Below are 27,997 nucleotides of genomic sequence, written 5' to 3' on the forward strand. Positions count from 1 at the left end.
CAGGGGCGCCACTCCGGGTCGCAACGCCCACAAGCCGGGCGGCGGGAAGTTCGCGTTGGGGCAGAGGGCGCGCCGAGCGGGAGGAGGCTGAGGAAGGAGCAGGAGGGCAGAGAGGAGCGGGCGCGCAGGCGGCCGGAGACGTGACGGCAGCAGCGCCGGCCGCCGCGTGACCCGAGCGAAGGGAGGGGTGCTCGAGCTCTAGGACCCGCGGGCGCAGGAGGGGTGCAGGGCGCCGGGGCACTGCTAGCTAACTCCGGGCTGCGCCCTCCCCTCCACTTTCACTTCCCCAGGAGAGAGGAACCGGAACCAGATGTGCAGCGCCGGAGAACAGCTGGGGGAGAGCCCCCGCCCCGCCGGCGCTCCCTCCCTTCCTTCCCCGCCCGCCGCCCCGCCCGGTCCAGCCCCTACCTGCCTGCCCCGCGACTCCCCCGCCGGCCGGCCCGCGGGCGGGTGGCTCGGAAGGCGGGTTGGCTGGCCGGCGGGCGGCGCGGCTACCCGGCCCCGGACATGTCGCACCCGACTCGGGCGCCGCTCCCGCCGGGGCGACGAGTGAAGGAAGAAGAAGCGGCCGAGGGCGCCGGGGCGCGGGGCGCCGTGGGGGGAGATCCGGGCGATCCCAGCGTCCCCGCTGCGCTGCGCCACGCGGGGACTGTGCTGCCGCGCCGCTCGCTCGCGCCGCACGGCCCTTCCGGCTCCCGCTGCGCTGGGGGCCGGGTGCTCCTCCGCGCGCCCCGCTTTCTCTGCTCCCCCCACCCCCCCTCCCCCCTCCCGGACCGCGGGCGCCGCGGCTCCCCCCAACCCCCAACCTCCCGGGCCGGCGGCCGTGACCCTGGCAGCGCCTGCCCAGCGCCCGACCGCCTGTAGCGCGACCCCTGGCGGCTGGGAGGGCCCCTTGCACCCAGGCGGCTTCTCACCAACCAACCATTGCCGCAGGACACTGACCCCTTAAGTCTGGGGCGCGCTCCCGTCCCACCCTCGGTCCTTCTCAGATGTGGCTTTCCTGCCTGGGTGAAGGCCCTGAAAGCCTAGTTTGCGGAGACCCAGGTGGCTGCCCCTACTTCCAGGTTTAGGGCACACCGCATTCCCTTCCAGCCTAAGCCAGAAGCTCTGAGTTCTCTTTTCTGAAAATGACAAGCTTTGGAAAGAGGAAGCAAGGCCAGGACTGTAGGGTGTGGGAGAGCAGAAGAGGTGGGGGTAATGGAGAAGGGGCACTACTCTTCTGTGCTGCGTGGGGGGAGAGAATAGAGGGCAGAAGCTCAGATGGTCGGAGGGCTAGCAACCCAAGCCAGAAAGAGGACACCTCTTCAGAACAGGTTAGCACTCAAGCATCTGAATGAATGAGTGGAGAAGAGTGGGGAGGGTGAAGTGAATTCATGCATTGTGAGGGGGCAGGAATGAGACCTAGGAGCATGGGGTCAGAGGCTGGCCAGGTGTCACAGCTAACTTCCAGGTCCTCTGGGCTTAAAGGGCCATAAAGAAGAGGGAGCCAACCTGAGACCTACCTGGCGTCAGTAGTTTTTAAATCCTCTCTCCTTAGGAGCCTTAGCACTGAGGCCAGCTACCCCCAGGAAAACTGGGATCATTCTACCAGAAAAATCCAGAGCCGAGAGCTCAGCCAGCAGTCACCTCTTCATCTCCTGACTCACTGCCAGGCCCTCAGGGTTGAGAAAGAGCAGTAACTTGTCTGGCCAGTTACAGCCCCTGTCCCCTGATGCTGCAGCAAGGCCCTAGACAGATGAGAGGGCCCGTGCCCCAAGAACTCCCTCGATCCTGACCTGCATCCCAAACAGTAGCCAACGACACCAAGGATTTGATATGATTTTTTTATTAACATAATATATTTAATAAAAAATAATATCCACTCTGGCTCTCTCCTCCATTGCAAGGGGAAGAGTGGTGAGGAGGGGCTGGCACTGCCCACCCCTAGGCATCCGGACAAGCCCTGCCTCCAGGGCTCCCCTCTACCCCCTGCTTTCCAACAGGCTCTGACCTCCAGACAGACGGTTCAAAGTTACAAGTGCTTTAGGCCCTCCCTTGAGCTCCCCCAAGCCCCATCCCTTGTGCAGAATTCAGGGGCCACCTGGACAAACCCCTTGCCTTTTCTCATTCTTGGGATCCTCCGTTCATGTTAGAAAGAGGATCTGGGGGCAGAGAGTGAAGTCTCTACTGGCCAGGGGGAAGGGAGGAAAGGGACAGTGATGGGGGACAGGGCCGAGAAGAGGGATGTCGATGAGGTGCCCTCACTGCAGCCGGTCACTGCGGAATGAGTCCTCCACAGCAGGGTCAGGCAGCAGGGCACAGGGGTCGCTCAGCATGTTGAGCCCCTCCAGGCCCAGAGGCTCCATGCGCAGCTCCTCCTCCAGCCCCAGCCCCAGCTCCAGCCCAGCTGCTGACACCTCAAAACCAGGCACTCCAGCCAGGGCCACTGAAATCTCCTTAGAGAAACCGGGGGAAGGGTCTCCTGTGTGGGCAGAAGAGATGAGTGAGGACCCCACGTCTTGCGAACTCTCCCAAGAACCCCTCAGTCTCCTGCTGTGCCACCAAATGTATCACGCCCTGCTTCCATCCCCCATCACCACCCACACCTCTTACCTGTGAGGATGATGTTAGGCCCTGAGCCATGGCGGGAACAGTGGGTTAAGTTCTGGTGATTGAGGGCATGGGGGTCCTGGGGGCCACTCACTGGCCCCTCACCGCCTAAAAATCCAGGCCCTTCGGAAAAGCCAGGGGGATCCAGCGCCAGGCTGGTTGATGGGTTCTCCATGCTGAACTGCTCCAGCTATGGACACACAGACAGGCTTTGAGAAAGTAGGCTTCAGAACAGGGTGGTCCTGCCTGCCTTTGCCTAGCTCTGCTAACATATCCTCTTTGCCCAGTGATTCATACACCTCCCCCTACCCCACCCCGCTTCCCACCTCCACCATGGGAACAAAAGCAGAGACAGCGGGAGATGGCCACAAGCACAGCGACAGAAGTGAGCACGGGGCCCAAAGTAGGTGTGGGCACCGTACCTACTGGGACAGAGCATGCGCGTGCCAGGAAGACAACGGGTCAAAGCAGTAGTCATCAAAGAGCAAGCTGCACGGAGGTAGCTGGGGGAGAGGGGCAGGAGTCGGGGTCAAATGCAGGAAGAGAGGAGCCCCAAGTTGGCGGTACTGTGTTACCTGGGGGCAGGTAAGAAGGCTCTCCCCCACCTAGATCTCCCAGTTCAAAATGCCCCCCTCGATACCGCTCAGGCTCTTTTGGCCCACTCCCAGCCCCTCCCCTGCTTCTGAGCTAGGGACCCGGGTACTCACGTTCCCCAGGCTGAAGTCACTCATCGGCCGGTGGTAAGACTGTTGCCCATGCCCACTGGGGCTGGGTGGGTACAGTGTCCCATAGTGCAGCTGCCTGCCTGGGGGCTGTCCACCGGAGGGCTGCACTGAGCAGGCCTGAGAGGGCAGCCCTGGCTGCTGCAGAGGCTTTGGGGTGGGTGGCTGGGTGGGCAGAACCAAACTTGGGGGACTGTACGGGTATGGAGGCAGCCGCTGGTCACTGGGCAGCTTACTGGTGTCCAGGGCGACGCCCTGAAGAAAAGCAAGGAGAAAGGGGGAAGCTTACCCCTCAATGTGCCCCCTGAGAGGAGCTCTTTGTCAGGGCTTCCCACCCTTTTAAGCTGCGGCCATTGTCAACACAAACCCAAAAGCGTTCCATTGGGCATTGCTGGGGTGCAACTACTCTCAAAAATGCATCTCAGGATGAAAGTGACTGAGAGAGGTTAACACAAGGATAATTTTGAATCTACTCCAGGAGTCAACTATTCCTAAACCTTGGTACTTTAACTACTGTTAGTAATCAACTACTTGTGACACACCTCACAAGGGACTGATCACACAACAGTGACCTTGAGAATGGCTGTTCTAAAGGCTTGAAGAGGCCAGAGGGACTGTGAGAGGAAGGAGGGAGAAAGGAGGGAAGCTAGGCTTTTAGTCCAAGTTCCCAGAGAGCCCTTGCTGGCCTGACCTCAGTCTTTCCTACAGAAAAGGGGACCTGCATAAAGATGGAACATAGAACACACATTCCAGGGAAGAACAACAGAGGAAGAAAGGGAAAGTAGGGGAGAGGAGAGGGGAAGAAGAGCATTAGGGTGAAAGAAGAGGAGCAGAGAGAACAGAAAAGGGTAGAAGTATAGGGAGGGAGGGAAGAGCTAAGAATGTTAACACTGAGGAAAAAACCCTAAACCAAGAATTTTTAGTAATGGTCCCAACTCTTCCCTAACATGCTGTGTAAACTTGGACAAGTCACTTCCCTTCTGGGCCCCAGCCTCCTCATCTGTAAGATGAAGGGACTGGGCTCCATCCTCTGACAGTCTCTGACTCTGTGAAATCTATGAAAGAAGGAGAGGAGATGGGAGAGCGGATGGGACAGGATGGACGCAGGAGAAAAAAGACAGACAAGGAAAGAAGGATAGGAACAAAAAAGAGAGAAAAGGGAAAGGACAAGCTATCATTTGTCAAGCATGCACCTGGGCTAGGCATGGTGCTGTGTACTTTCCGTATGTGATTTCCTTTGATTCTTACATTGCTGTCCTGGTTTTACAGATGAGGATGCTGAGGCTCAAAGAAGTTAAATAACTGTCCAAGGAGACTGCTAGTAAGAGGTGGGGCCAGGATTTGAAATCAGAAAACTTAACCCTAGGGTTTGCATTCTTAAGCCAAGAGGAAACAAGGTGGATAAGAGTGGGGCAGGCAGAGGACAGAGGAATGCAAGGGGATGGATGACAGCAGGAGTACAGGAGTTAAGAAGAAGAGGTATTTGAGGAAAGCAGGGTGGGAGGGAGAGAACTTGGCAGGAGAAGGAAGGGAAGGGAGACAGACATGTAGGGAAGGCAGCCACGCATACCTGAGTGATGGAAGACAAGGTGGGTGACATTGTTGGCGAAAACTGTTTGGGCAGTTGCTGTTGGGACCTTCTGGCGTCGGCTGGGCCCGCGGGCAAACTCAGGGGACTGAGGGGCACACGGCGGTGGCGGGGAGAGGCCCCAGGGGTAGAAGCTGGGTAAGGGGGGGCACCCAGCACCGGAGATGAAGCAGAAGAGGAGGAAGAGGAGGAGGAGAGGGCAGGGGCGCTGAGTGAGGGGTGACCCAGGGAGGTGGTGGACAGTGCATGGCGGGCCAAGGAGGAGGCAGGCAGTGAGGGGTGACTGTGGGAGCCCTGGAGCTGGGGCTGAGGACTGCTCAGGGAAGCCTGGAGGTTGGGATTGCTTAGGGAAGACTGCAAGGATGGGTGGCTGAGAGGTGAATGAAGTCCTGTAGGCACAGACAAAAAACCAGAGATGCCAACATTACTGATGGGAACTGGGCCCCTTTCTGCCCAGAATGGGTAGCAGTGGCCAGACTATGGAAGTGGCAACACAATGTCCTCCCTACTCTGTCCCTGACAGTCAGGATGGCATTGCCCGCTTGGGGGTTGCTCTCCATCTTCTTTCTAGGAAAAGCCACAGCTACCAGTTCTCACTGGCAGAAAACTGCTGTGAGGGAATCCTGGGGTACACAGGTGAAGGGCTGGTGTGGGCAGTCACAGAAGAATCCCAAGGTGCTCGAGCCTCCCACCCCTTCGTCCCTCCAGCTAGACAGCACCCCAGAGACACACAGCCAAGATAGCCACTCACCTGGTGCATCATAGCCTGGGCCCAGGCCCAGGCCCCCGCTGATGCCCAGGTGGGTCATGGTGTGGGTCAAATTGGAGGTACTGTTGCCCCCACTCAGGCTGGGGTAGACTGTCTCCTCTGGGTCCAGGGGGGTGGGCAGCGGTGGGGGAAAGTGCAGGTTGGTGAGGTCAGGTAGAGAGCCTCCCGTGTTCATGGCAGGTGGGAGGACAGGCACAGTGGCAGGCTGGTCAGGAGATGGAAAGATGCTGGGGAAGGAGAGGAAAAGATGTAAATGGGGATGGGGGGCAGTGGTCAGGGAAGGGCAGACATCAGCCCTCCACATTTCCCTTTGCTTCCCTCCTCCACCCGCTCAGCTGACCTCAGAGAGATACGTACTTAATTCCAGGGACTTCACAGGACCGAGGTCGGGAGGAAGATGAGGACAGCTGAGGAAAGAAGGAAGAAGGTGGCAAATGAGGACAGAGCTCAGTGGAGGACCCTGAAGACCCGTCCCATGGAAAGAAGAGGGACAGTGGGCCACGCCTACCTTCTTAGCATCCCATGGTTTCAGCAAATGCTTGTCATCTGGCAAGTTCTCCTCAATAGCAGGGACTTGAAAGAGAAAGACTGGTGATGAGAGGGTTGAAGAAGAAGGCAGGACAGGAAGCAGACGCAAGTGGAAGGGCTCCCACCCCCTGGCCCTGAACAAAGCTCCCAACACCAGCCCAGAGATTCTCTGGCATTCAGTACCCGCACATATCAAATGCGGTGAGGAACACATACCTTTGGAGTCCATTTCGCCATCCAGAAAACCTGCAAAGGATACGGCGGAGCTGGCTGCAGTGCCCACTTGCCTACCTGCTTCAAACAAAAGCTCCACGGCTACTCCCTCCCCTGGGACATGGCCACTTACCTCCACGGCGGCTGGGCAGTACGCTGGGGGGTGCAGGGCCTGGATAAGTGTCCTGAGGGCTGGGGTTCATCACACTTGTGTGAAGGGCAGAGTCAGAGCTTGTCCTGTTGGGGGAAAAGAGATGAGCTGCCACCTGTGACAGTCTTCCTGGTCCTCATGCCCTGCTCAGTAGGGGAAAACACTAGCTGGGCTGGGACAGGGTGGGGTGAGAGAGCAGGGCCCCAGAAACTACAGATAAGAAGAGATGTGGCCTAAAGAAGGCAAGGGCCATCACCTGTTAAGTGCAGATGGTAGTCGAAACAACTGCCCCTTCTCTGCAGAGAAATTGCCCCAGGGCATTGTCCTGGGATGGAAAAACAAAGTGATGAGGAGGAAGGCTAGCAATGGACCAGAGGGCAGGCATGGGGGTTGGAAACTGTGGGGCAGCCAAGAGGGCTGGGCACCCAGGATCATCATGCCTCTTTCTTTCTGGTTCTGCTGATATCTGTGATCCGTGAACCCTCTCCCCAAACAACCTAGGAGATCTGGAAATAACTCCTCTCGGCCAGGACAAGCTGAATAGGAATCTTGGAGCCCGGCAACTGTGCTGGGTGTAAGTCTTAGGGATGAGATGGACAGGGGAAGGGTTCAGAAATCTGAATGCCAGAACCTGGCACCCACTCTTGACAGGAGGCAGCCATTTTCACCTGCCACCCTACCATTCTCCCCTCCCCCCACACACACCCCAGCTGCCATTAGTCCTGCTCTGGCTGGGCTGGGAGGCTTGGCCACACGTGTCAACATGGCCAAGACTGGACTCTGACCCACCTACTCCACCTACCCCCACCCCTCCCAGACCTGCCATTACCGGAGGAGGTACTGCTGAAAGCCTGGCCCAGCAGGCCCAAACCCAACCCCAGCTCCCGCCAGAGACAAGTCAGAGAGTGGGCAGGAGATCCTGCCCGCCCTGGACACTGACCTCCGCCAGCTGGACTCCGGGGGAGGAGATAAGTAGGCAGGACTATAGGGAGAGCTGTCAATGTGAAAAGCACCAGTTAAGGGAAAAAGTGAGGAGGGGGTGGACAGGAGAGAGACCAGATGAGAGAAAAATAACAGAAGGCAGCAGACGAGTTGTTTCAGGAAACAAACACCTTTCTTCTCCTCTACAAGGGGCAACAATAGGGGCAAAGAATGGAAGAGAAAAAGGAGCTGGAAAATATAGGTGAATATCTAGGCAGGGTTTGGGGGAGACAGGTCTGTGGAGGTCTCTGAGACTGAAAGCTATGAACAGAAATGTGAGCAGGAGGGAAGCAAAAATCCCTGTAGCATGAGACATATCAGGGAGCCCTGCCTCTAGCAGCCAAGAGCAAGCTGAAGTGAGGACGGTCAGAGATGGAGGACACAGTCTCAGGAGGCGCAGCTCCCTGTCACAGCAGCCAGTGCTGAAACACGCACCAAATGTCACTTTTCAGGGAACCTGGGTAAAGGAGAGCTCCCGCCGGATGGCACTGGACAACACTTCAGGTCCCTTTTCCTACCATGAGTTTCCGAGGAACCCCACCCCACTGCCCTCCAGACTCCGCAGCCCCTCAGTGAAGGATATGTGGCGGGGGTAGCGGCGAAGTGGGGACACCATTCTTCGCGGATCTCGCTGCACCCGTTCCACCAGCCCGTGGTGCCGAGTGCTCCGGGATGAATCCAAAGGGGAGTGGAGGGGGCTCTGCCAAAAGAGACAGGCAAGTCAACAGAGGGAGGTGCGTGAGAGCCTGTGCTCCCCCAGCTGGTGTCCACTCACCTGGAACTCAGCCAGGCCACAGCCAATCTGGTTCACGTTGGGCAGAGAGCCACCATAATGGGAGCTCCTTGTGTACGCCAGTCGCAGTTTTTGGGCCTGTAACTGAGACATGGAGGACAAATGGGAATGTCAGGGAGGGTCCTGAGCACTGTTCCTGTGGCCATCCTTGCCATCCCTGTCTCCAGGACATGCTACTATTGCTGCTGCTTTTAAGAGATCTGCCAGAAGAAAAGCCAGTACTGGGGAGAAGGTCCACTGAGACCTGGTGCAAACAATCTGCCCTAGCTCTTCCTCAGGCTGCCCCCATCAATGCTATCACTAATGCCTGGCATCACCCTGCCAGGTGGAGCCTGATACTCTGCTCAGGGCCTGTCCTAGTCGGCATCAGTCTAAACAGAGTCCCTGACAGGTTGCCAGGAGCCCCTAGGCTAGTCACATGGGTTAACTCCTGGGGAAGGGTGCCTATTAGGCACCTCTGCTTTCCCTTCCAGATGTGTCCAGGACTAACTGGAAGACAAGGGAAGGGCCACAGGTGGATGCCATAGAGCCATAGCTGCCAGCCCCTTTCCTCCTCACTCTGGAGGGCAGGCACAAGCTCCTGGGCTCTGCCATTTGCCCAGTCTCAGGAAGGCTACACAGAGCCTGTACCTCCCAAACTAGAACAACTAAGGAATGATGGCTCTTCTAACTGGAAAAACAGTGCCAAAACAAAGAAGCATTCTTCTACATAGTCCTAAAGCCCCTGAATTGGTAGGGGAGCCTGGAGAATGGGGGTGAGAAAAGCAGTAGCCCACTCCAGCCTGGTCCAGAGCTGTCTCCTTGGCCTCATCCTCACTTTGAGGAGATACGTCTGGCACCGGAGTAAGACACCACAACCCTCAGCCTGGCATGGATTTAGTCTGCCTAAAGGTCTCATATCCCTCTGTGAGAGGTGAGCACCTACTTCTAAGACTCAGCTACTGCCACCCCAGCCAAATAAGGAGACTCAGGGCAGCTGATGAGTGGTTAAGATTCTAAGAGCTTCCAGGGGTCACACCGTTGTGCATAGGCCAACAACAGAATTGACTTTCTGTTCCAAGAGGTCAGTCCAGTGAGTTTAGCGGGCACTATGCTGACCTTTGGGCCACTTCAAGACTGCTACTAATATACATGATAACCCCAGCTTCCAGGAGTATAGGCCCCAAAGGCCACATCTGCCTCAAATGAGACCTCCCAGCTGGCCAGATAACAGGCTGAGCTCCAGGTCTCTAATCCCTAGCTTTAGACTCTTGGGTCCCCAGGCCCTGGACATGTATGCCCACTAGATTTTTTTATGTGCAGAAGAAAAGTTACCCAACAGGGGCAAGGTGAGTGGAGGGGACCTTTTGACAGACCAAGGCACCACCTCTCTATAAAGAAAGGTGCCCTAAGATCCCACCATTCCTCTGTTGTCAGATGGAGGTCAGCCTCTGGCCCACCTTCCTGCCTCTGTCCCCACTTTGATCAAAAGCTTCTAAAGGGGGGACAGTCCACAGTTAGATCATGGTCCTCACGGCAGTTAGAGGGGGTTATGCACACACACACACACACACACACACACACACACACACACACACACGATTTGCTTCCCCACCTAACTTTCTCTGTTCTGACTCCCAAAAACTAGGACACATGGTCTCTAGAGACTCAAAAGAGTAAAAAACACAAAAAAGACTAACAGAGTCAAGGGAGACACACACAAAAATACAACCGGAGTTACAGTCATAGGCAGGTTCAATCAAAGGCAGTCAGACGAGCAGAAAGAACTTTGAAATGTGGTATTTATGTTCGGCCATCCATCACCCCTTAAATTCCTTCTAGCTCCCTGCCATAAGGGATCACTGCAATATCCTCACCTGCTGTTTTGAGAATAATATGTCCCTAAATTAGGACTGCATACCAGCTGGGCAAACTCCCACCCCTCTCTCTCTCTGACATCCAGCCCTGGGAAGCAAGAAACCAAGATCAGGGAGCTTCAGAAGCAACGCTGCCAGGATTCCTTCTTTCTGGAACTTCCCAGGAATGAATATTCCCTACACACAGAAGACCCTCCAAGGCACCCCATAACTGACCCACAAAACAGTCATCTCTCTAGAAAGTTCAGCTAACCATCAGGTTCCACATAACCTATAGCCAACTGGTTACCCCCTTTCAAGATCCAAAGCCTTCTCTCTCCTCCAAGGCGGCCAGGGCAAAATACCACCAGCCTGTGAGCAATGGACCTCACCTTCATTCACGTCAGGAAACCACAAGAAGTATTTGAAAAAGGAAGCAAAAGGACGGGACGCAGGAGGGGACTTCCTGCCCCACTATACCCAGCGCTGCCGTTCAAACCACTCAAGGGGCCCTTTCCCGGAGATACTAACTGCCAAGAGTAGCACAACAGGGCAGAGGGACCAGATGAGAGGAGATCACCAACTGAGAAGAGCCAGACTAGGGCAAGCAGGCCATCCCCCAACCCCATAACCCAACATAGAAGATGCTTCAGCAGAGTCCCTGAGAGAACTCAATCAGAGATGCACAAGGACCACCCACCTCCTACCTCCGCCGGGCTTCGGGGACCATCTCCTCTCTCTGTCCACTCCTGCCTCACTTTCTCAGTTCCCATTCGTTCCCAAACCCTCCAGCCTATCTGGAGTTTCGATCTCCTCCCGCAAAACCCGTCTTCCTGCCCCCCGGCCCTCCACCCGTGCCTCCCAGACTGAGGCGCCCGCTACCCCGGCCGCGTTCCGCCTCTTTCGCTGCGGCTCCCGCCCCCGCCCCGCCTCTCGGCTCCCCGTTCGAGAAGTGCTCTGCTCCGCTCCCGCTTGCCGGCGCGGCCCCTCACCCGGGTGGAGCCGATGTCCATCATCACCTCCTCGAAGGCCGCCGTCTCCTCGGCCTGACGCTGCTTCTGCAGCGCGATCTTCTCACTAAACTTGCGCGGATTGGAAGCTGAGGCCGTGGCCGAGCCGGGCCCGTTCGCCCCCGACGTCGCCATCTTCCTCCCCCGTCCCTCCCCGCCACCCTCCCAATACAAGCCACGGCCTGCGCCGCGGGCCCCGGCCCGGCTCTTCCAGCCGTAGCCGCCGCCGCCGCCGCCGCCGCCGCCTCAGCAAGCACCGCGAACCCGGCCCCAGCCTAGCCCTGACCTGCTGCGCGCGGGGACCGCCGGGAATTATAGTTTGTTTACGTGACTCCTTCGCAGCCGCAGTCACGCAATACGGGAGAGGAAACGGACACCATTTCCCAGCTGCCCTGTTGACTCCGGGAACTGGGGACTTTGCTCCTCCCTCTCGGCTCCTCCCTGCGCGGGGCAAACTGGGAAGAGTAGTTCTGCATTGGTCCCGAGCCTACAAACGCGAAGGGGCGAGGGATTAAAGAGAGGAAAGGAAAAGGGAGGAAAGGGAAGAGGTGGAGACAGGGAAGGGGTGGAGACAGGGAAGGAAGCAGGAAGAGACAAGAGGAAAAATTCGGTCATCTCCAGGGAAGGGAACTAGAGGGGCCTGAATGTAAACAGTGAGATCAGAGATATTCAAACAGCCCTAAACATATGGGAGTCAGGCCCTCTCAGACTTGCCATGTGCCCACCCCTTTCCCAAGACAAATGAATCAGATACCGTACAGATGTGCAGAAACTTGTTTTATTTGGGTAACATGTCCCAAAACAGGTCAGTTAGTAAAATAGATTCTAGAATATATGGCCCTATGCACAGCCCTCCCGCCCCAAAAAATAACCCTGGGGGCGAGCCTTCCCCTTCCCCCTTGGGATCCTCTGGTATAAAAAAGTTTTGGCATCTCAGTGTTTATCATCTAGGCACGGGGCACCATGTCCTTTTTCAGTATTCCTAGGGTACAGCAGTAGTGGGGGACGGTAGCTCTGCCAACCTGCCCCCCACCCCACCTCAGCAAACATTTCTGTCCCACCCCACAATCTGGGACCAAAACAAAGAGCAAGCAGACCCCTTCCACTGAGGTGCTGGGCAGGGCTCAGTGCCATCACTTGTGCTTTGAGAAAGTGGGAGGGGATTTATTTGGCACTTTAAAAATACAGGAGTGACCAGGGCTGGAGAAGCCAGAGAAGGTACCAAAACTGGCAGGAAGATGCCATTTGGCACTAGTCCCCTGGGAGAAGGGAAGAGGAAGATAGATATGAAAGTAGGAGCTAAGAAAAGTTGGAGGGGTCCACTCCAAGTGACAGAGGGCTGAAATGGGCTAGAACCAACAGGACTGCTGACTCTGGGCCTATGCCCTCTCTATACCTCTATCCCACAGCAGCTGGGTACCCACCTCCGGCCTCCCAACTATCAGCTTGTCCCTATATGTAGTGTCTGATCCCTGATACCAGCACTCAGTGTCTTCCCCAATACTAATGTCCCTTGATCATGTCTCTAGTGACTTGACCATCTTTTGTCCCTTGGTCCTGGGGGCCAGGCTCTTGTCTGCCCACTTCCCTCTCATTGGCCAAATAGTGCCAAAGGCTCCATCCTTACCTCCCAGAGAACTCTTTGGTCCTCAGTACCTCCCTTCCCCACTCCTTCCTATTCCCCACACACTGGGAGAGGGGGAGGAAGGTCAAGGGCACGTGATACCCAACCTCCCGTGCGTATCTTGGAGCCCCCTAGACTTGGATAAAGAGCAGGCCAGTGAGCAGGGCAAAGCCTCCTAGGAGCAGAATGACCTTGAGGATTCTCTGCTCAGAAGTGGCCAGCTCCTGGGGCAGGATTTCCAGGAAGGTGATATAGAGAAAGGTGCCAGCCGCCATGCCCTCCAGCACAGACTGAGCCAGCTGGTGCAGTGGCCCTGCTGACTCTGCCAGAGCTGCACCCAGTCCAATGCCCAGGGGTGTCATGCATGAGAAGAGGATCCCACAGCCAGCCACCACCTGTGCTCGCAGGTGGCTCTGCAGCAGCCGCAGGGATAAGCTGACTGCCAGGATACCCTTGTGGAGCAGCAAAGCCAGGCACAACTCCATGGCCCGAGCCCGGTCTCGCTGCAGCCCCACTGCCAGTCCCTCAAACACTGAATGCAGGGCCAGGGAGAAGACCAGTACACAGGCACGCAGGGCTGAGGGGGCTGCCGGGGCTCCACCTGCCTGTGGGACCTCTGGTCTGTCATTCCAGTGCTGCAGCCCACCATTCGCTGTTCCCAGCAAAGCCCTCATCTCCTCTCGAGGTGGTGGCCCCGACTGTTCCTTGTAAGCCATTGTGATCTGCTCCATCACCAGGACCAGGAAGAAGCCCATGGCCAGGATGAACTCTTGTAGGGGGAACTGGAGCTGTGGGCAAAGGGGACAGTGTGGACTTCAGGAGACAGGCCAAGAATGGGGAGGAAGAGTCAGATGCAGAGTTTAGTGGAGTCCCAGTTACACAGACCTGGGTTCCCACACACAGAGCCACTCTCAGTTACACAAAAATATAGTCACTTGGTGCCACAGACACCGTACAGATTATGGTGTCACTCCCAGTGTTACATGTAGATCATGGTTTCTCAACTTTAGTACTATTAACATTTTGGATTGGATAATTCTTTGATGTAGAGGGCTGTCCTGTGCACTGTAGGATGTTTAGCAGCATCCCTAGCCTATACCCATTAGATGCCAGTTAGCAAGCCCTCCCTCCCTGAGTTGGGACAACCAAAAAGTCTCCAGACATTATCGAATGTTTTCTAGGGAGGTGGGGGGTGAGGGTGGGAGGATGACAGGGGTGGGCAAAACCACCCCCAGCTGAAAGTCACTGAGGTAGATGGACACAAAGTGTCACATGTAGGCCACACATTGGCCCACTTTCCCAAATGCTCACACACAGAGCCACATACTGTCATGGGGCAATCAGGCTTACACACAGTCACACAGAGACACAAGTCACTCAGTCACAGACAAACAGTTACATTCAGTGTTACTTCCTCACTTCCTCCAACTGTCTCAGTTTTTCCAATACGACTGTCCTATGCCTTGGACTTAATCTTCCCCATATTCCTACTTCCTTGAGTTATGTAGCCTTTTAGTCAGCAACACCGGGTCCCTGGAAATTGCCTCCTACCTGTCCCAGGCCTGTAGGGACCTCTATCTCCAGCCCTTCAGGAAAGGGTGAAGGGTGAAGATGATTCTTGGAGGGCTATTAATTTCCTGGAGGCTGAAACTAGAGAAACCTTACAGATAGGTCACACACCTGGTAATAGGGTTCCTCACACTGTCACAAAGGGCACGTAGGGGTCACATAGGGACTGAGGAGGTGAGAACCTATAGAAAGAGTCATGCTCTATGACTAAAAATCACAGCTCATGGGGTCACAAGCCAAGAGCCTTCCATACAGTCGTGGAGTGACACATGGACAGATCCATACAAACCACCGCCCCTAGAGGTATGTGATTGAACACCACATACACAGGGTCACATGCAGATGACCGGGGCTCACCGTCACATGAAGGGCCGCCAGGGCCTCATCTATGGCAGCCAGGTAGTCAGGCAGCAGGTCCAGGAGACATGTGGCCAGAAAGACACCACCGGCAAAGCAGCTTACAAGACTCAGGGCTTTTTGGCGGGAGGCTGGGCAGGAGTGGAGCATAGAAGGGAATGAGCAAATGAGCCCCACTACCCAACCTAAGCAATAGTCACTCTTGCCGTCCCCTCTTAGGTCACCTTCGTTAGCCTCAGAGCCTTCCCTCCTCCAAGCGTCCATGGCAGCAGGGAAAAGGAGAGGCTTACCTGAGGCTTCAGGGCTGGCGCCGGGCCGGCGCAGCACGCAGATGGGCACTAGACTGCAGATGAGAGTGAGCACCAGCAACAGCACCAGGGCCCCCAACTTCACCTCCAGTCCCTTGGGCACTGGGGGCGCCGAGGCTGCTGCCTCGGGGCGCCACACCAGGAGCTCTGGCTCTCCCCAGGGCCCCATGGTGGCTGTGGTAGCTCCAATGACTCTCAGACCTAGGAAGACAGGGTGAGTGGGGGAGTGGTCACAAGGGAAATATGGGGCCAAGGAAAGGGGAAGCCTGGTCAGCAGAACGCAGCTCCCTCACCCCAGCCACTCTGACCTTCCCTATCCCAGTGTGACTCATCCACTCCTGTACTGGGAATATCCCTCTTTCCCCTCAGACTTTATCCCTTTCAAGTGACTTTTTCAAGTGACTCATTCAGGGACCTAGCAAGGGGGAAACTGAGGCATGAGGACTGTGTGGATATCTCATTACCCTTTCACGCGGAGCTCCCAGAAAACTAGAGAGCTGGGGTCCTCTAAGCAAAGGAGAGGTCAAGCTTCCTTTCCAGGAAGGAATGGATGAAGCGAAGAGGGTTCAGGGAGAGATGTCATGGGTAGCTTCGTGGACCACCTGAACAGGGAGAGCTGGGGTGCTCTCCCGCTCCCATTTCCCCAGCGCCATCCCCCCGAGAGCAGAGAGCGACCGTTTCAGGCCACAGGCTGGGATGTCGGGCCAAACGACCAAAGAGGGGCCCTAGGCGTCTGGGGTCCCGGGACGGGCTGACCCAACAACTGAGGGCGGTGTCTGGAAGTCCGGGCTCCGGGAGGCGGGGTCTGAGGCCGCCAGCGTGCAGGGAAGCTGAAGAAGAACGTGAGAGCCCGGACTCCGGCTCGTAGGCCCCGAGAAGCCTGGGCGGCCGACCCAGATCCCGCTCTCTGGGATCCCGCACTCACCTCTCGAGGGTCTCACTACAAGGCACCCGCTCTGTTCCGGCCTCCAGTCGGGAATTCCCGCCCCCTACCCATCGTTTACCCCTCCCCCCGCAGCCGCGGCGTACCGACCCCCCCCAGTGGCCAATGACAGTGCCCAGAGGGCGGGGCCAGACTGGGAGTGACGTGATCTAGGAGCAATCAGAGACCAGCAGCCAGAGCCCGGCTGAGCCCAAGACAACCGGGGCGGGGCAAGGGAAAGGAATTCGGAGAGCACCTAGGGGCTGAGGGCCTGAGGGGCTGAGGGCCTGGGACGCTGTGGTGGAGGTCTGACCGGTGATCGTGGCCGGTCAACGAAGGCTTCCGATCCTTTGAAGATTCTAAAAGAGGAAGCTAGAAACCCCGCGGTCAAGGCTGGTGCGCCATACCCAACCCCCGCATTCCCAAGTCTTCCGCCTCCCACATCTCTGAGGATATCTGCCTGGTCTTGGACCGAAGTCTTCTTATCTCTCTTAGAAGATTCTAAGATCCCCTTCTGGGCACCTGGGCACCAAAGGGAAAGCATTCCCTTCTCTGGACTGACTTTCTTGCTTGACTACCTCGCCAGCACCCACAAGGAAGAAAAAGGACAAGGAAGAATTGGAAAAGGGGAATAGCAAAGTGAGAGTATTTCTTGAAAATCAACCCTTCTTGAACTACCAGTGACCGGAGCTGACTTCTCTGCAGCCTTCTGCCTGCAAGTGGGTAAAAAAGTGGTGGGACCCTTCTCAGAGGTTGCTGAAACCCCACTCAGTGAGGAGCTTCTCTCGGCACACTCCAGCTTATCACCCTTACCGTGCCTCGAGGCATCTGGCCAGGGTTCTCTCCAATCTCATCTGGAACTCTCCAACTTCTCTCCCTCCAGCCCTGTGGGCCTCCTTTCTGTTTTCTGTTCTTTGAATGAACCAAGGTATTTTCGACTCTGGACCTTCACTGCTTCCTTAGCCTGGATACTCTTGGCCCACATCACTGTGCTATCCGAATCCTCTTCTAGTTTCATGGGAGGGTAGGGTGCAAAGGAGGAAAATGAAGGGAGGTCAGTCTATTTTTTTTTTTGCAAATGTGAAAAGGCCTCACCTAAAGAAGGGACATGGTGATGCCTCTGAGAAGGCTCTGGAAATGCAGGCCAGCAACTTCCTTAAGAAAAGGGAATATCAGGACTTCTTGGTGGAGGGGGTCTAGGAGAAAAGAATCATACAGGATTCTAAGATCAGGATGTAAGTGAAATGTGGTATTGGTGTCCTGTCACTTAATGAAAGTATCGTTGCTGTTCCAAGCTCTTCATTAAAAGATCAAAATTACTGGGACTTCCCTGGTGGTCCAGTGGGTAAGACTCCACATTCCCAATACAGGGGGCCCAGGTTCGATCCCTGGTTGGGGAACTAAGATCCCACATGCTGCGGGGCAACTAAGCCCACGTGCCACAACTACTGAGCCGACACGCTCTAGAGCCCACACGCTGCAACTAGAGAAGCCCATGCGCCACAACAAAAGATCCCGCCTGCCACAACTAAGGCCCAACACAAAGTAAAAAAAAAAAGTCCGGGGCTTCCCTGGTGGCGCAGTGGTTGAGAATCTGCCTGCCAATGCAGGGGACATGGGTTCGAGCCCTGGTCTGGGAAGATCCCACGTGCCGCGGAGCAACTAGGCCTGTGAGCCACAACTACTGAGCCTGTGCGTCTGGAGCTTGTACTCCGCAACAAGAGAGGCCGCGACTGAGAGGCCCGCACACCGCGATGAAGAGTAGCCCCCGCTCACTGCAACTAGAGAAAGCCCTCGCACAGAAACGAAGACCCAACACAGCCAAAAATAAATTATTAATTTTAAAGAAAAGTCCGTATATCACAACTAAGAAGCCCACATGCCACAACTATAAGCCCACATGACCCAGCAAAGATCCCATGTGCCGCAACTATGACCCAGCTCAGCCAAAATAAATATTTTAAAATAAAAAAGATAAAAATTACTATTAGGGAAAACTCCAGATTATTCAAGGGAATAATATGCATGCACTGGTTTGTCTGTCACAAATTATGCTTTCAAGATTACTGTTAATTAGTAAATTAACAAGGAATCATGGACTGGGAGTCAGGACACTTGGGTTCTAGTCCCAGCTCTACCTTAATTTGATGTGTGATCTTAGGCAAGTCATTTTCCCTCTCAGGAGCTTGATAAATCAGGTGGAAGAGGGAAGTTAGACTAGCAGATGATGCCAGAGGTTCCATCCAGTTCTAACAGAGGCTGAGAGCAGTCAGCCCTCCCTATTCACAGATGCGGAACTGCTACCGCGAATACAGAGGGCTGCCTGTACTACATCATTTTACTTAAGGGACTTGAACATTTGGGACTTTGGTGTCCGAGGGGGATCTTGGAACCTATCCCCCACGGATAAGCAGGGACGACTGTATATCTTCCACTTAATCATCTCTACACATGCAGCCTGCAGGAAGCCCTTTGAAAACTTTCTTCCTCTAGGAAAGATCTCAGCAAGGACAGCTCTGCTTTCCTTAGAGCTCTGCATGAAACTAGGAAGCCTGCTTTGTCTCCTCACTACTTGAGCAAGATGCGGGGAGATGAGCAGGAAAGCCAGAGTGGGAAAATGTGAGAAAGCCCCAGCAAGGTAGCTTCGTATAGTACAAAGAATATGGGCTCAGGCATCCAAATCTTGGTTCAGCTACTTAAAAAGTGTGAATGAAAAATGTTGCCTGCCATATGAGTAAACAAAGGATGTTGCAGCCATCAAGCCACTACAGGCGCCTGGTAAGCCCAGAGAGAACTCAGGATGGATAGGAATGGGCTGCCCTGCTGCCAGGCCCTCAGCCACTGCAGCCACCTCCAAAGGTGCGCCCTGAGGGACTTGGGATGGGATAGAACAGGAAACTGGCCCTAGAGAGCTAAGGTGTAAATCAAAGGAATAATTTCAGTGAGCCCAAGCTCTTACATTTTCCCATACATAGAGTACTAACTTCATTAACTTGAGATATCTGGTTTTCTTTAATTAATAATAATCCTTTGATGTTCCTAATACCTGGTCTTTGTTGCAAAAACTCCTGTATATCCTGGTTCCTCCCTTACCTCTTTGGAGCAGTCCCTTAGAGCCGTCTGAGAGGCTGCCTCCCAGGCTTGAAGTCCTCAGAAAGACTGACAAATAAAATTTTCAACTTTTGGGTTGTACAATGTTTTTCAGTCAACAAGAGTAATCTTGAGAAAGTTACTTAACTTCTTTCTGCCAGCTGTGAGTTGTTATGAGAATTATATGAGTAACATGAAAATACCTGACCATATATCAGTTACTCAATAAATATTAGATCCTGTTCTTGTCTTCACCCTCAGCCCATTTAAATTTTCACAGGACGAATACCAGTTTGAACTCTGGATCAACCCATATTTTTGTGCTTTATTCACTCAGCTATCCTTTATCTGAAGTACTGATGGGGAGGCAGGCAGATGAAAAATCATACCTATATCAGTATTATCCTATATCCATTATTTTATTTAAAGTGAATTCCTGGGTCATCAGTCTCTGGACCAAGGCAAAATGCCCTGAGTTTCGGTATTACTACATTCTAGTCACGTATCTGTCTTCTCATTGGTAAAGTTAGTAAAACATTACCTGCCCTGTCTACCTCAGCGCTGTTGTGTATTAAATGAGGAACAATGCTTACAAAAAACATTTTGTAAACTATACAAATGCAGGACACATATTGCATATTGTCGTTGGTAATCATGCGCAAAAAATAAGTCATTCCCAAACCAAATGCGAATGATTTTTTAACCTCTTGCAGTTTTCTAGGCCCTTGTCCCTCCGTTAGTTAACAGAGAATCCTGTGAGTGTGCGTATATAAGTGCTGTTCTTTATCAGTAGCATAATGCATGGATTACGGATTTGGACAACCTGCGATTGCGCGACTTTCCGGCCCGCTGAGTCAAAGTGCTGTCACATAACTTGGGTCAACAGGTTATTTACTCCCTAACACTTCGGAGTCACGTGGCAAGTTAAACCAAACCAAGCCTCCGCCGACATTCCGGAAGTTCCCCCGGCGCCCCCCCCACACATACCCCACCCCTTCCCTACAGTAAGTCTTCTGGCTCTTACCCTCCCTCGGAACCAAACCCCCGCCAGACAAATAAGTGCTCCGGCCGCATTGGCCCCACTCCTTCTCTGACAGCCCGTTCCGACCAGTTACGGTGGAGCCTGCCTCGAGACGGTAATCCCATTGGCTCAATGCACTACCCCTCAAAAGCTCTGGATGTCTTTAGCGTCCAATCAGACTCAAGTGTGGGAAGAGCGCCACGGGGTGGGGGAAGGGATGCCTCTGTCAGTCTTCGGCAATCCTATGGACTCTTCCCTCCTTTGTTTTCAACCCCGCCGTGGTTTCTCGCCTGTAAAACTGACGTCCAGAGGACAGGCACTCAAGCGTCCTGTGCTCCAGTCACAGCCATCTCTATCCTTCCCTGAGGAGCCAGCAAACCCTCAGGAAGATTTGCTATCGCTAGGAGAAACTGAGGCAGAAAGGGCAGGCTGCTGTTTTAAGACCGGTTTGTGCACGCTCCTCCTCTTAACCCCCTGCTCCAGCTACTGCGCCCGTATCGTGGCTCCTGGCTAGGTGCAACCCACTTACGTAGTGTAAGGCTGGGGGCGGGGTTTGGCTAGGCAGGTCCAGGATGCGAGATCCTGGAGGAAAGAAAAGGTGTAGTGTTTGGGGCCGTCAACGGGCTAGGCTGGCTTGGCAGGGCTGGGCTCTTCGGAACAGGTAATACCCAGGGGGGTGCCTGTTGGTCTGAACCAGAGAGATAAGGCCGAAGGCGAGAGCTCCGGGTGACAGGTGAGGGGGCTGCACAGGTGAGGAAGGGGGATAATGGAAGAGGGAGAGGAGCCCAGAAACTGTGGGGGGTGGGGGAGGGGGAGAGCCATCATTCTCCTTCTGCAACTGCCCCCCTTCCCCCGCCATGCCTCCCCGCAGAAGCATGGATTTCAGAACCCCTGACCTGCTGGAAATGTGGCTGGAGCCTCCAGAAGACGTCTTCTCAACAGGATCCTTCCTGGAGCTGGGACTCCATGGTCCACCTTCAGAGGTCCCAGTAACTAGGCTACAGGAACAGGGGCTGCAAGGCTGGGAGTCCAGTGGGGGCCATGGCTGTGTGAGTGTGATGAGTGGGAGTGGGTGTGGGTTGAGACAACTCTGTGGTAAGAAGTCCAAGAGGCTTCAGCTTCCACTTAGAAGTCTGAAGACAGAGCCCCTAAAATAGACATGAGCTGTAACTATACTTATGTCCAAGGACAGAAGGGACTGAAACTGAAGCATGAAGGATCTAGTTTTGACGTTAGATAGGACTTCCAGAATTCTTCCTTATACACATATACACCCTCTTCTACTGTAGGGTCTTCAAGAGAGTGAGCCTGAAGATTTCCTGAAACTTTTCATTGATCCCAATGAAGTGTACTGCTCAGAAGCATCTCCTGGCAGTGACAGTGGAATCTCTGAGGATCCTCGTCATCCAGACAGTCCCCCTGCCCCCAAGCCACCCAGTTCCCCTGCCCTCTATGAGGTTGTCTATGAGGCAGGGACCCTAGAGAGGATGCAGGGGGAAGCTGGGCCAGCTGTAGGGCTCATCTCCATCCAAATAGGTCAGTGTTCTTTGTGGGAAGCGGACAAAGGCCCTTCAGGTCCAGCCCTAACCCTGGGGTTAAGGGAGTTTCCCCAACCTGTGCCACTACCCAGGGCCTGCGGCCATCCATCTCCTTTCTCCCAGCCACCTATGTTTCCCTCAGATCAGTGGAGCCCACCATTTATGGTGCCTGATGCCTGTGTGGTCAGTGAGCTGCCTCCCGATGCTCATGCCCACATCCTGCCCAGAGCAGGCACTGTAAACTCAGTGCCTCCTGCAGCCCTGGTGAGTCCTGGGGGTCAGCTGGGTTCAGTACTCCCTGGTACACAGAACTGGGGAGAAGGGGATGAGGGAGGGGAAAACTGATGCTGAACACTGTCTTTGCCCTAACTTTTGTGGCATCAGGCCTGAATGCCAGGGAGATGTGGGCAACTTTAAGAGCAGGAAAAGACAAGAGAGACAGAATCCCTTGGGGGTAAGGGGGTGATGCCTCAGTTAAGGAGAGGGTGGGCTGAGGGAATCCAGGGATAGGGTTTGGAGAAAGCCCAGGCCCATGAGCATTGTCTGCTCAGCTAGGGCCATCGTCTCGGCTTTGGGTCAGGATGTGGAAATGTGACAGGCCACCTGGGAATCCAACTGGTTACTGGGCACAGAATGTAGAAGCAACTGCAACTACGTTTTTTACTGGAACAATGGTTCACCAGGCACCCACTGCCCGTGGTTACAGTGTAGGGGAGTAACACATCACATACCTTCCCAAGGCTAGCTGGGCTGGTTCCTGCAGCGGGGATGAGGAGGGGGTCTTGCCTAGGTCACTGTTCCTCCCTTTATCCTGAAAAGAACTCCTTGTGTGCAAAAAGCAGGGAATAGGTTCTAGCCTCCCTGAAAATCTGTGGTTGAAGCTGAGACCAGAAGCCAAGCCAAGCATCTTAGAATCTTGGGCTGAGGAATCTTAAAAAGTCTGAGGCATCTAAATTTGAGTGTGCATCAGAAACACTGGGGAGTTTGTACTGGACCACCAGGGAAGTCCTGGTTTGGTTTGGTTTTGGTTTTGTCCCTGGTGGCTCAGTGGTTAAGAGTCCGCCTGCCGATGCAGGGGACGTGGGTTCGTGCCCCAGTCCGGGAAGATCCCACATGCCGCGGAGCAGCTGGGCCCGTGAGCCGTGGCCGCTGAGCCTGCGCGTCCGGAGCCTGTGCTCTGCAACAGGAGAGGCCACAACAGTGAGAGGCCCATGTACCGAAAAAAAAATAATAATAAAATAAAATAAAATAAAACCCTCTAGGGGAATTCCCTGGCAGTCCAGTGGTTAGGACTCTGCGCTTCCACTGCAGGGGGCACGGGTTCCATCCCTGGTCAGGAACGAAGATCCAGCAAGTCGCACGGCGCGGCCAAAAATACATACATACATACATAAATACCTCGACCTCATTTTTAGAGATTTTGATTAGGTGGATTGGGAGGGACACCCCTCTAACGATTCACCAAATAGTCACAGAGGCAAGAAGGGAACATCAGAATAAGGCAGAGTTAGAAGTGGTTTAGCTAAAAGCCAAAGACCATCAACAGGCAAAAGCAAATTCCTCTTGAGTCACAAAGTGAAGCATAAATCTTTCAAAAAGAAGTATTAGTTAGAAAAGCAAGTTACTCAGTTGATGGGCTCACATTAACCAGACACCTGTCTATGTTCCCCACATACTTTGTTATGAGAAGTTGTTCAGTCTGGTTGCCTTTGGGGAATTCTTTGAGAGGGGACAGAACTTCAGTCTGAAAGGTAGGGCTCAGCCCCTAGGGGAGGATGGGCCATCGCCCCAGGGATCTCCTTGTGGTTGGCAGGTCATGGTAACACTGTGCCAAGCTGAAGTTAATGGCTGACAATCATCTGCCTGCTGTAAGGTCAAGCAAACCCTACCTTAGTGAGTTACTCCACATCCTCTTCTAATACCCACAAGGTCTGCACAAATGTGGACCAGAATAGGCCCTTCCTAACTTGCTGTGATTGCCAAGGTCTTAAGTCTGTGGGCAAAAATATGACAAAACCACCTTTCTCCCTTGTCAGCCTCAGGAAGTCCCTGTGGTTTAATCAACAGTCTGTCTGCATGAAGGTCCCTGCCCCTCATCTCATTTTACGGTTTGTTATTCCTCAGTGCAAATAGGAAACTCTCTCCAGGAGGCATGCAAGGGGAACAGCATGAGTACTGAAAATGGGATGACCCTCTCTCCATTCTCATCTTCTCTCGTCCCCCACCAGCTGCCCTGTCAAACCTTGTTCCTGACAGAAGAGGAGAAGCGTCTGCTGGGACAGGAAGGGGTGTCCCTACCCTCTCACCTGCCCCTCACCAAGGTAACACGCTTCCCCAAGGGGTATCGTAACCCAGCGGCTCTACCATGGCCTCTGAGGAGCCAGGATAGCAGGGGAAGAGTTGAGGAGTTGGGGGAGGTTAAGGGCCCAGGACTGACACACCCTGGGCCCCCAGGCAGAGGAGAGGGTCCTCAAGAAGGTCAGGAGGAAAATCCGTAACAAGCAGTCAGCTCAGGACAGTCGGCGGCGGAAGAAAGAGTACATCGATGGACTAGAGAGCAGGTATGTTTGGACTCACATTTCTGGATTCACGACTGGGCCCCCTTCCTCACCAAGGCAGGCAAGGTCAGGGACTCATGATTACAGAGCCTTATCCTACCTTTCCACCCTTCCTAGGGTGGCTGCGTGTTCTGCACAGAACCAGGAACTACAGAAAAAAGTCCAGGAGCTGGAGAGGCACAACATGTGAGTGAAAACATAGTGCGTGTGTTGGGGTAAGGGTACAGCACACAGGGATACCGTTCTCGGGCCCTGGTTCCCGGGAGATCTAACTCTTCATCCCTCGTTTCCCAGCTCCCTGGTGACTCAGCTCCGCCAGCTGCAGATGCTTATTGTTCACACCTCCAACAAAGCTGCCCAGACTAGCACTTGTGTTCTGGTACCATTAATCTATTTCCCATCTCCCCTGCCACCTCCTCCGTCTTCTGCCAGGTCGCCATCCTGATGCCCCCACTCCATAGCCAGACCTATCTTCCCATCCCTGATGACCCCAACTGCCCCCTAGTCACTCTGCCCTCTGCTCCCTTCCCTTATTGTCCCCACAGCCCAAATGTCCTCTTGCTTCTTCCCAGATCCTTCTTTTCTCCTTGGCTCTCATCATCCTGCCCAGTTTCAGCCCCTTTCAGGGCTTACCAGAAGCTGGGCCTGAGGATTACCAGCCTCATGGAGGTGAGAGGCAAAGGCAGGAAAGGACTCTGTTTTCCAGAGTAGTCAAGAAGTGGGAGGGAGGTCCTGTTCTGTCTAGGATCCCCAACCAAGGGAGCACTATTCTACTGCCCTTTTTCCTTCACCCCACAGTGATTTCCAGAAACATCCTGACTCACAGGGACATGACAGAAAATCTGGAGAATCCAGCAGTGGAGTCCAGATTGGAGGGGCCACCTGGGGCCAAGGGTATAAATGGCTCAACAAGGACACTGCTTGAGAAGACAGGAGGGAGGGCAGGCCCCAGCAGGCACATCAGAACTGTGCTGCATGCAGATGAGATGTGAGCTGTAACACTTCCTGGCCCACTTCCCAATCACAATAAGGAATCCAGGGCTCCGCTGGCTGTGGTTCTGCTTCCTCCTGGGTTTCCCACTCAGGGCTGTTTGGCCTCAGGGGTCTGAATCACATCAGGATGCCCTAGATGTCTGTACCCCATGGCTCAGTCTGCCTATGTCAAGGGGCACCTCAAATACTTTTGTCATGTATCTGTGATTTTATTTCTTCTTTGGGGATAGGGTTGAGGGGAAACTGACATTTTGGCTGAGAAATAAATTTTTTTTTTTGCTAAAATTGTATCCTGACAGTTTTAAGTAATAGTAGAAGAGATAGGAAGATAGGTACCTGGTAAACTGGGGCCTAAAGTTGCCACCCCCTTTCCCTCTCTACCCCCATGACTTCCTGCCCCAAACCAAATTACACTAGGGAAGGAAACGATTTTACTCTTTTTATTCTGCTCATTAATGATTTAGATGAGGAAGATGGGAGAAAGGGGGTGCCACCACAAGGTTCCAGAGAACCAGGGGCACGAGTCAGTTCATTCCCCTTTCTGTCTGAGGTAGGGTCTCTAAGACCCAGATGAAAGGGGAGGAGGTAGCTATATGGACTCAATTTGCTTCCGGACCTTTTCCAGCGCCTTTCTGTCCAGTTGTCGCTGACGAACAATGACAAGGCAAGCAAAGACCAAGGCCACACCTATGACAGTCCCTTCGAATTTCCAGAATAAGTGTTGTTCCATCAGAGCTGAGCGGCAGCTGAGGGCAAGAAAAAACAGTTATCCCCAGGGAAGACCAGACTGCCTCTCCCTCTAATCTCCCTCCTGTTTCATCCTCACCAAGATATATCTGAGGAGAAAAGAGGAAACCAGCGTCAGCCTTCTAAAGTGTTGACAGTACAGGGAATTCCCTGATGGTCCAGTGGTTAAGACTCCGCGCTTCCACTACAGGGGGCACAGGTTCGATCCCTGGTCGGGGAACTAAGATCCAGCATGCCGCATGGTGCGGCCAAAAATAAAAATAAAGGGTTTACAGTACATTAATCCCATTCAAATATTTAATTTATTTTCTGGTGAGATAAGCAGAGCTGGTATTAACCAGTTTTAATGATGAGAAAATATGGCCAATAATACAGTGCTGAGGAGTAGAGCTGGGACTTCGGTTCAAGTAATTGGCCTCCAAATCCCCTCCCCTTTCCAATATGCCATGCTACCTCCATACAAAGAGGAAGAGGCAGGACTATCTACCTAAAGTCACAGAAGCAAAGGAGGTGATCTAGGAGGATTCAAGAAGAGAAAGAGCACTTGCCTTTTGAACTCGCTCCTCTTAGTCGAGCTGCATGTGATTTTCTCCACATACCCTGTGGAACCACACTCGGGGGTGGTTTTCTGCCAGGAGGAAAGGACCAAAGCACTTGTTAGGAAGGGGCAGTGGGAGAAACAGGAAGGCTGCCATTCAGAATGGACAAGGTGTCCAAGTGCTACGGCTCAGAGCTGGTAGGCAACAGAGAACTAATGAAGAGTTCTCACGGGGGTGATGAGGTGGTGGTTACAGGATGAGAAGTACGTGTTACTAAGAACACTTCAGGGTCAATAGTCTATGAGAGGCAAGGGCAGGTTCCAGAACCTACTAGATTAAAAATGAACAGAACACGGTTATTAGCTGGACGTTGCCATTAACTTGGAAAGAAAAGGGTACATTTTCAGGGGCAAGACCAGTTTAGATTTGGACTCACACTGAGACTGCAAGGAAAAAAGACGAAAAGACAATGCAAAGGCATACTTAGACAGACAGTCCCTGTCTGATTCGATGTAAGACGAAGGGGAGAGAAAACAGATACTCACAGCCTGGAAATTAGAACATGGAGCACACTCTTCCGCCACCACAAACTCTTCCACCAGCCAGCACGGCAAATTTGAGGTGCTCACTAGAGAGGGAGAGAAATGCAAGCCCCAGACCTCGTTCAGAAAATATTTCTCCCCTAAGTTCTGCCCATCAACTTCCCAGCACAGCTGAATGCCCTCGCTCCACGTGATGCCGCCCTTTTCCACCTGATCTCTAGGTATATGGGAGGAGGTCAAAACAAAACAAAACAACTATAGGGGCGTCGGGTTCCCAGACCATCACCCACCTGACAGCTTCTCCTCCCGCACGGGAGCTTCTGCTTGGCTGAAGCGGGTGAGGGGGGGAAATGGGCAAAAGTCAGAAGCCAGAAAACAGGGAACCTCCCCCCACCCCACCCCCACCTCCACGGTCCAGGGACACAGGGGGCGGGGACGATCCGATCCTCCCGTCCCCTCCTTTTCCCTGCCCTCAGCCCCTCCTTACCAGAGCCTTAAAGTGAAAGCGCAGAGCAACCAGCAGAGGTGGCGGCCCTGGGGGAGGCCACGCCTCCCCGCGCCCGCTGGCATGGAGTGCTCAGTGTCCCACCTGTCGGGACAGAGGGACCTGCCTGACTGGCCTCCTGCCTCGGTCGGAACGCAGAGACCGCGCTTACACTGCAGTCCTCGGGGAGGTTCCAAGTCAGGGCTGCGAAATGCTGGGGTTGCCTATCAGATCAAAGGCTCTGTCAGTACGCCCCCATGGTTACGGCGAGAAAAGGCAATACGCATTTGTCGGGTCCATGAGCTTCCTTCTTCGGACTGGTATGGTCCTCACAGAAAGCCGAGGGGGCGTAGAGCCTAGCACCTCCTCCGCTCCGCTTCCGCTCCCGGCGCGGCCATCTTGCGCGCGGAGGATCCTGGGCGTGGGCAGGTTTTCCAGAGCTAGGCCAGTCATCGGAAGAAGAGGCCCTTGGCTTGCCTGATGGGCCTCGTAGTCTTCCGCTCGCTGCTCCCTGGGAATTGGATCT

The 27,997-nt window shown here is 54.2% G+C and overlaps 4 protein-coding genes across 6 annotated transcripts; 1 reads left to right on the top strand and 3 right to left on the bottom strand.

The window, feature by feature from the left end:
- Nucleotides 1–1,813: 1,813 nt before the first annotated feature.
- Nucleotides 1,814–11,357, bottom strand: CRTC2 (CREB regulated transcription coactivator 2). The gene is made up of 14 exons (XM_065881348.1): nt 11,162–11,357; nt 8,317–8,418; nt 8,125–8,241; nt 7,501–7,562; nt 6,817–6,885; nt 6,543–6,646; nt 6,413–6,442; nt 6,177–6,241; nt 6,026–6,075; nt 5,651–5,895; nt 4,882–5,288; nt 3,297–3,566; nt 2,593–2,779; nt 1,814–2,461 (listed from the first exon to the last, which is right to left on the bottom strand). The coding sequence occupies exons 1-14, from the start codon at nt 11,312–11,314 to the stop codon at nt 2,241–2,243; spliced, it is 2,082 nt and encodes a 693-aa protein (XP_065737420.1). The 5' UTR covers nt 11,315–11,357; the 3' UTR covers nt 1,814–2,240.
- Nucleotides 11,358–11,946: 589 nt separating this feature from the next.
- Nucleotides 11,947–16,036, bottom strand: SLC39A1 (solute carrier family 39 member 1). 2 transcript variants are annotated; one of them, XM_065876796.1, is made up of 4 exons: nt 15,963–16,036; nt 15,020–15,238; nt 14,730–14,860; nt 11,947–13,591 (listed from the first exon to the last, which is right to left on the bottom strand). In XM_065876796.1, exons 2-4 carry the CDS (start codon nt 15,204–15,206, stop codon nt 12,935–12,937), a joined length of 975 nt encoding a protein of 324 aa, XP_065732868.1. In that variant the 5' UTR covers nt 15,207–15,238; nt 15,963–16,036; the 3' UTR covers nt 11,947–12,934. The 2 variants fall into 2 exon arrangements, with proteins under 2 accessions (XP_065732868.1, XP_065732875.1); XM_065876803.1 differs by lacking the exons at nt 14,730–14,860; nt 15,963–16,036 and having other exon boundaries at nt 15,020–15,206.
- A 4,264-nt stretch (nt 16,037–20,300) lies between these two features.
- On the top strand, nt 20,301–25,433 carry CREB3L4 (cAMP responsive element binding protein 3 like 4). Of its 2 annotated transcripts, XM_065874930.1 has the most exons (10): nt 20,301–20,584; nt 20,942–21,119; nt 21,360–21,606; nt 21,751–21,872; nt 23,837–23,929; nt 24,063–24,169; nt 24,284–24,352; nt 24,461–24,545; nt 24,739–24,835; nt 24,965–25,433. In XM_065874930.1, exons 2-10 carry the CDS (start codon nt 20,946–20,948, stop codon nt 25,156–25,158), a joined length of 1,188 nt encoding a protein of 395 aa, XP_065731002.1. In that variant the 5' UTR covers nt 20,301–20,584; nt 20,942–20,945; the 3' UTR covers nt 25,159–25,433. The 2 variants fall into 2 exon arrangements, with proteins under 2 accessions (XP_065731002.1, XP_065731010.1); XM_065874938.1 differs by lacking the exon at nt 20,301–20,584 and having other exon boundaries at nt 20,946–21,059; nt 24,965–25,158.
- Nucleotides 25,356–27,996, bottom strand: JTB (jumping translocation breakpoint). Its single transcript, XM_065874951.1, has 5 exons — nt 27,475–27,996; nt 27,278–27,315; nt 26,991–27,073; nt 26,455–26,534; nt 25,356–25,905 (listed from the first exon to the last, which is right to left on the bottom strand). The coding sequence occupies exons 1-5, from the start codon at nt 27,555–27,557 to the stop codon at nt 25,749–25,751; spliced, it is 441 nt and encodes a 146-aa protein (XP_065731023.1). The 5' UTR covers nt 27,558–27,996; the 3' UTR covers nt 25,356–25,748.
- Between the last annotated feature and the right edge of the window lies 1 nt (nt 27,997).

This window comes from Phocoena phocoena, chromosome 1 (assembly GCF_963924675.1).
Source record: "Phocoena phocoena chromosome 1, mPhoPho1.1, whole genome shotgun sequence".
NCBI classification, from domain to species: domain Eukaryota; kingdom Metazoa; phylum Chordata; class Mammalia; order Artiodactyla; family Phocoenidae; genus Phocoena; species Phocoena phocoena.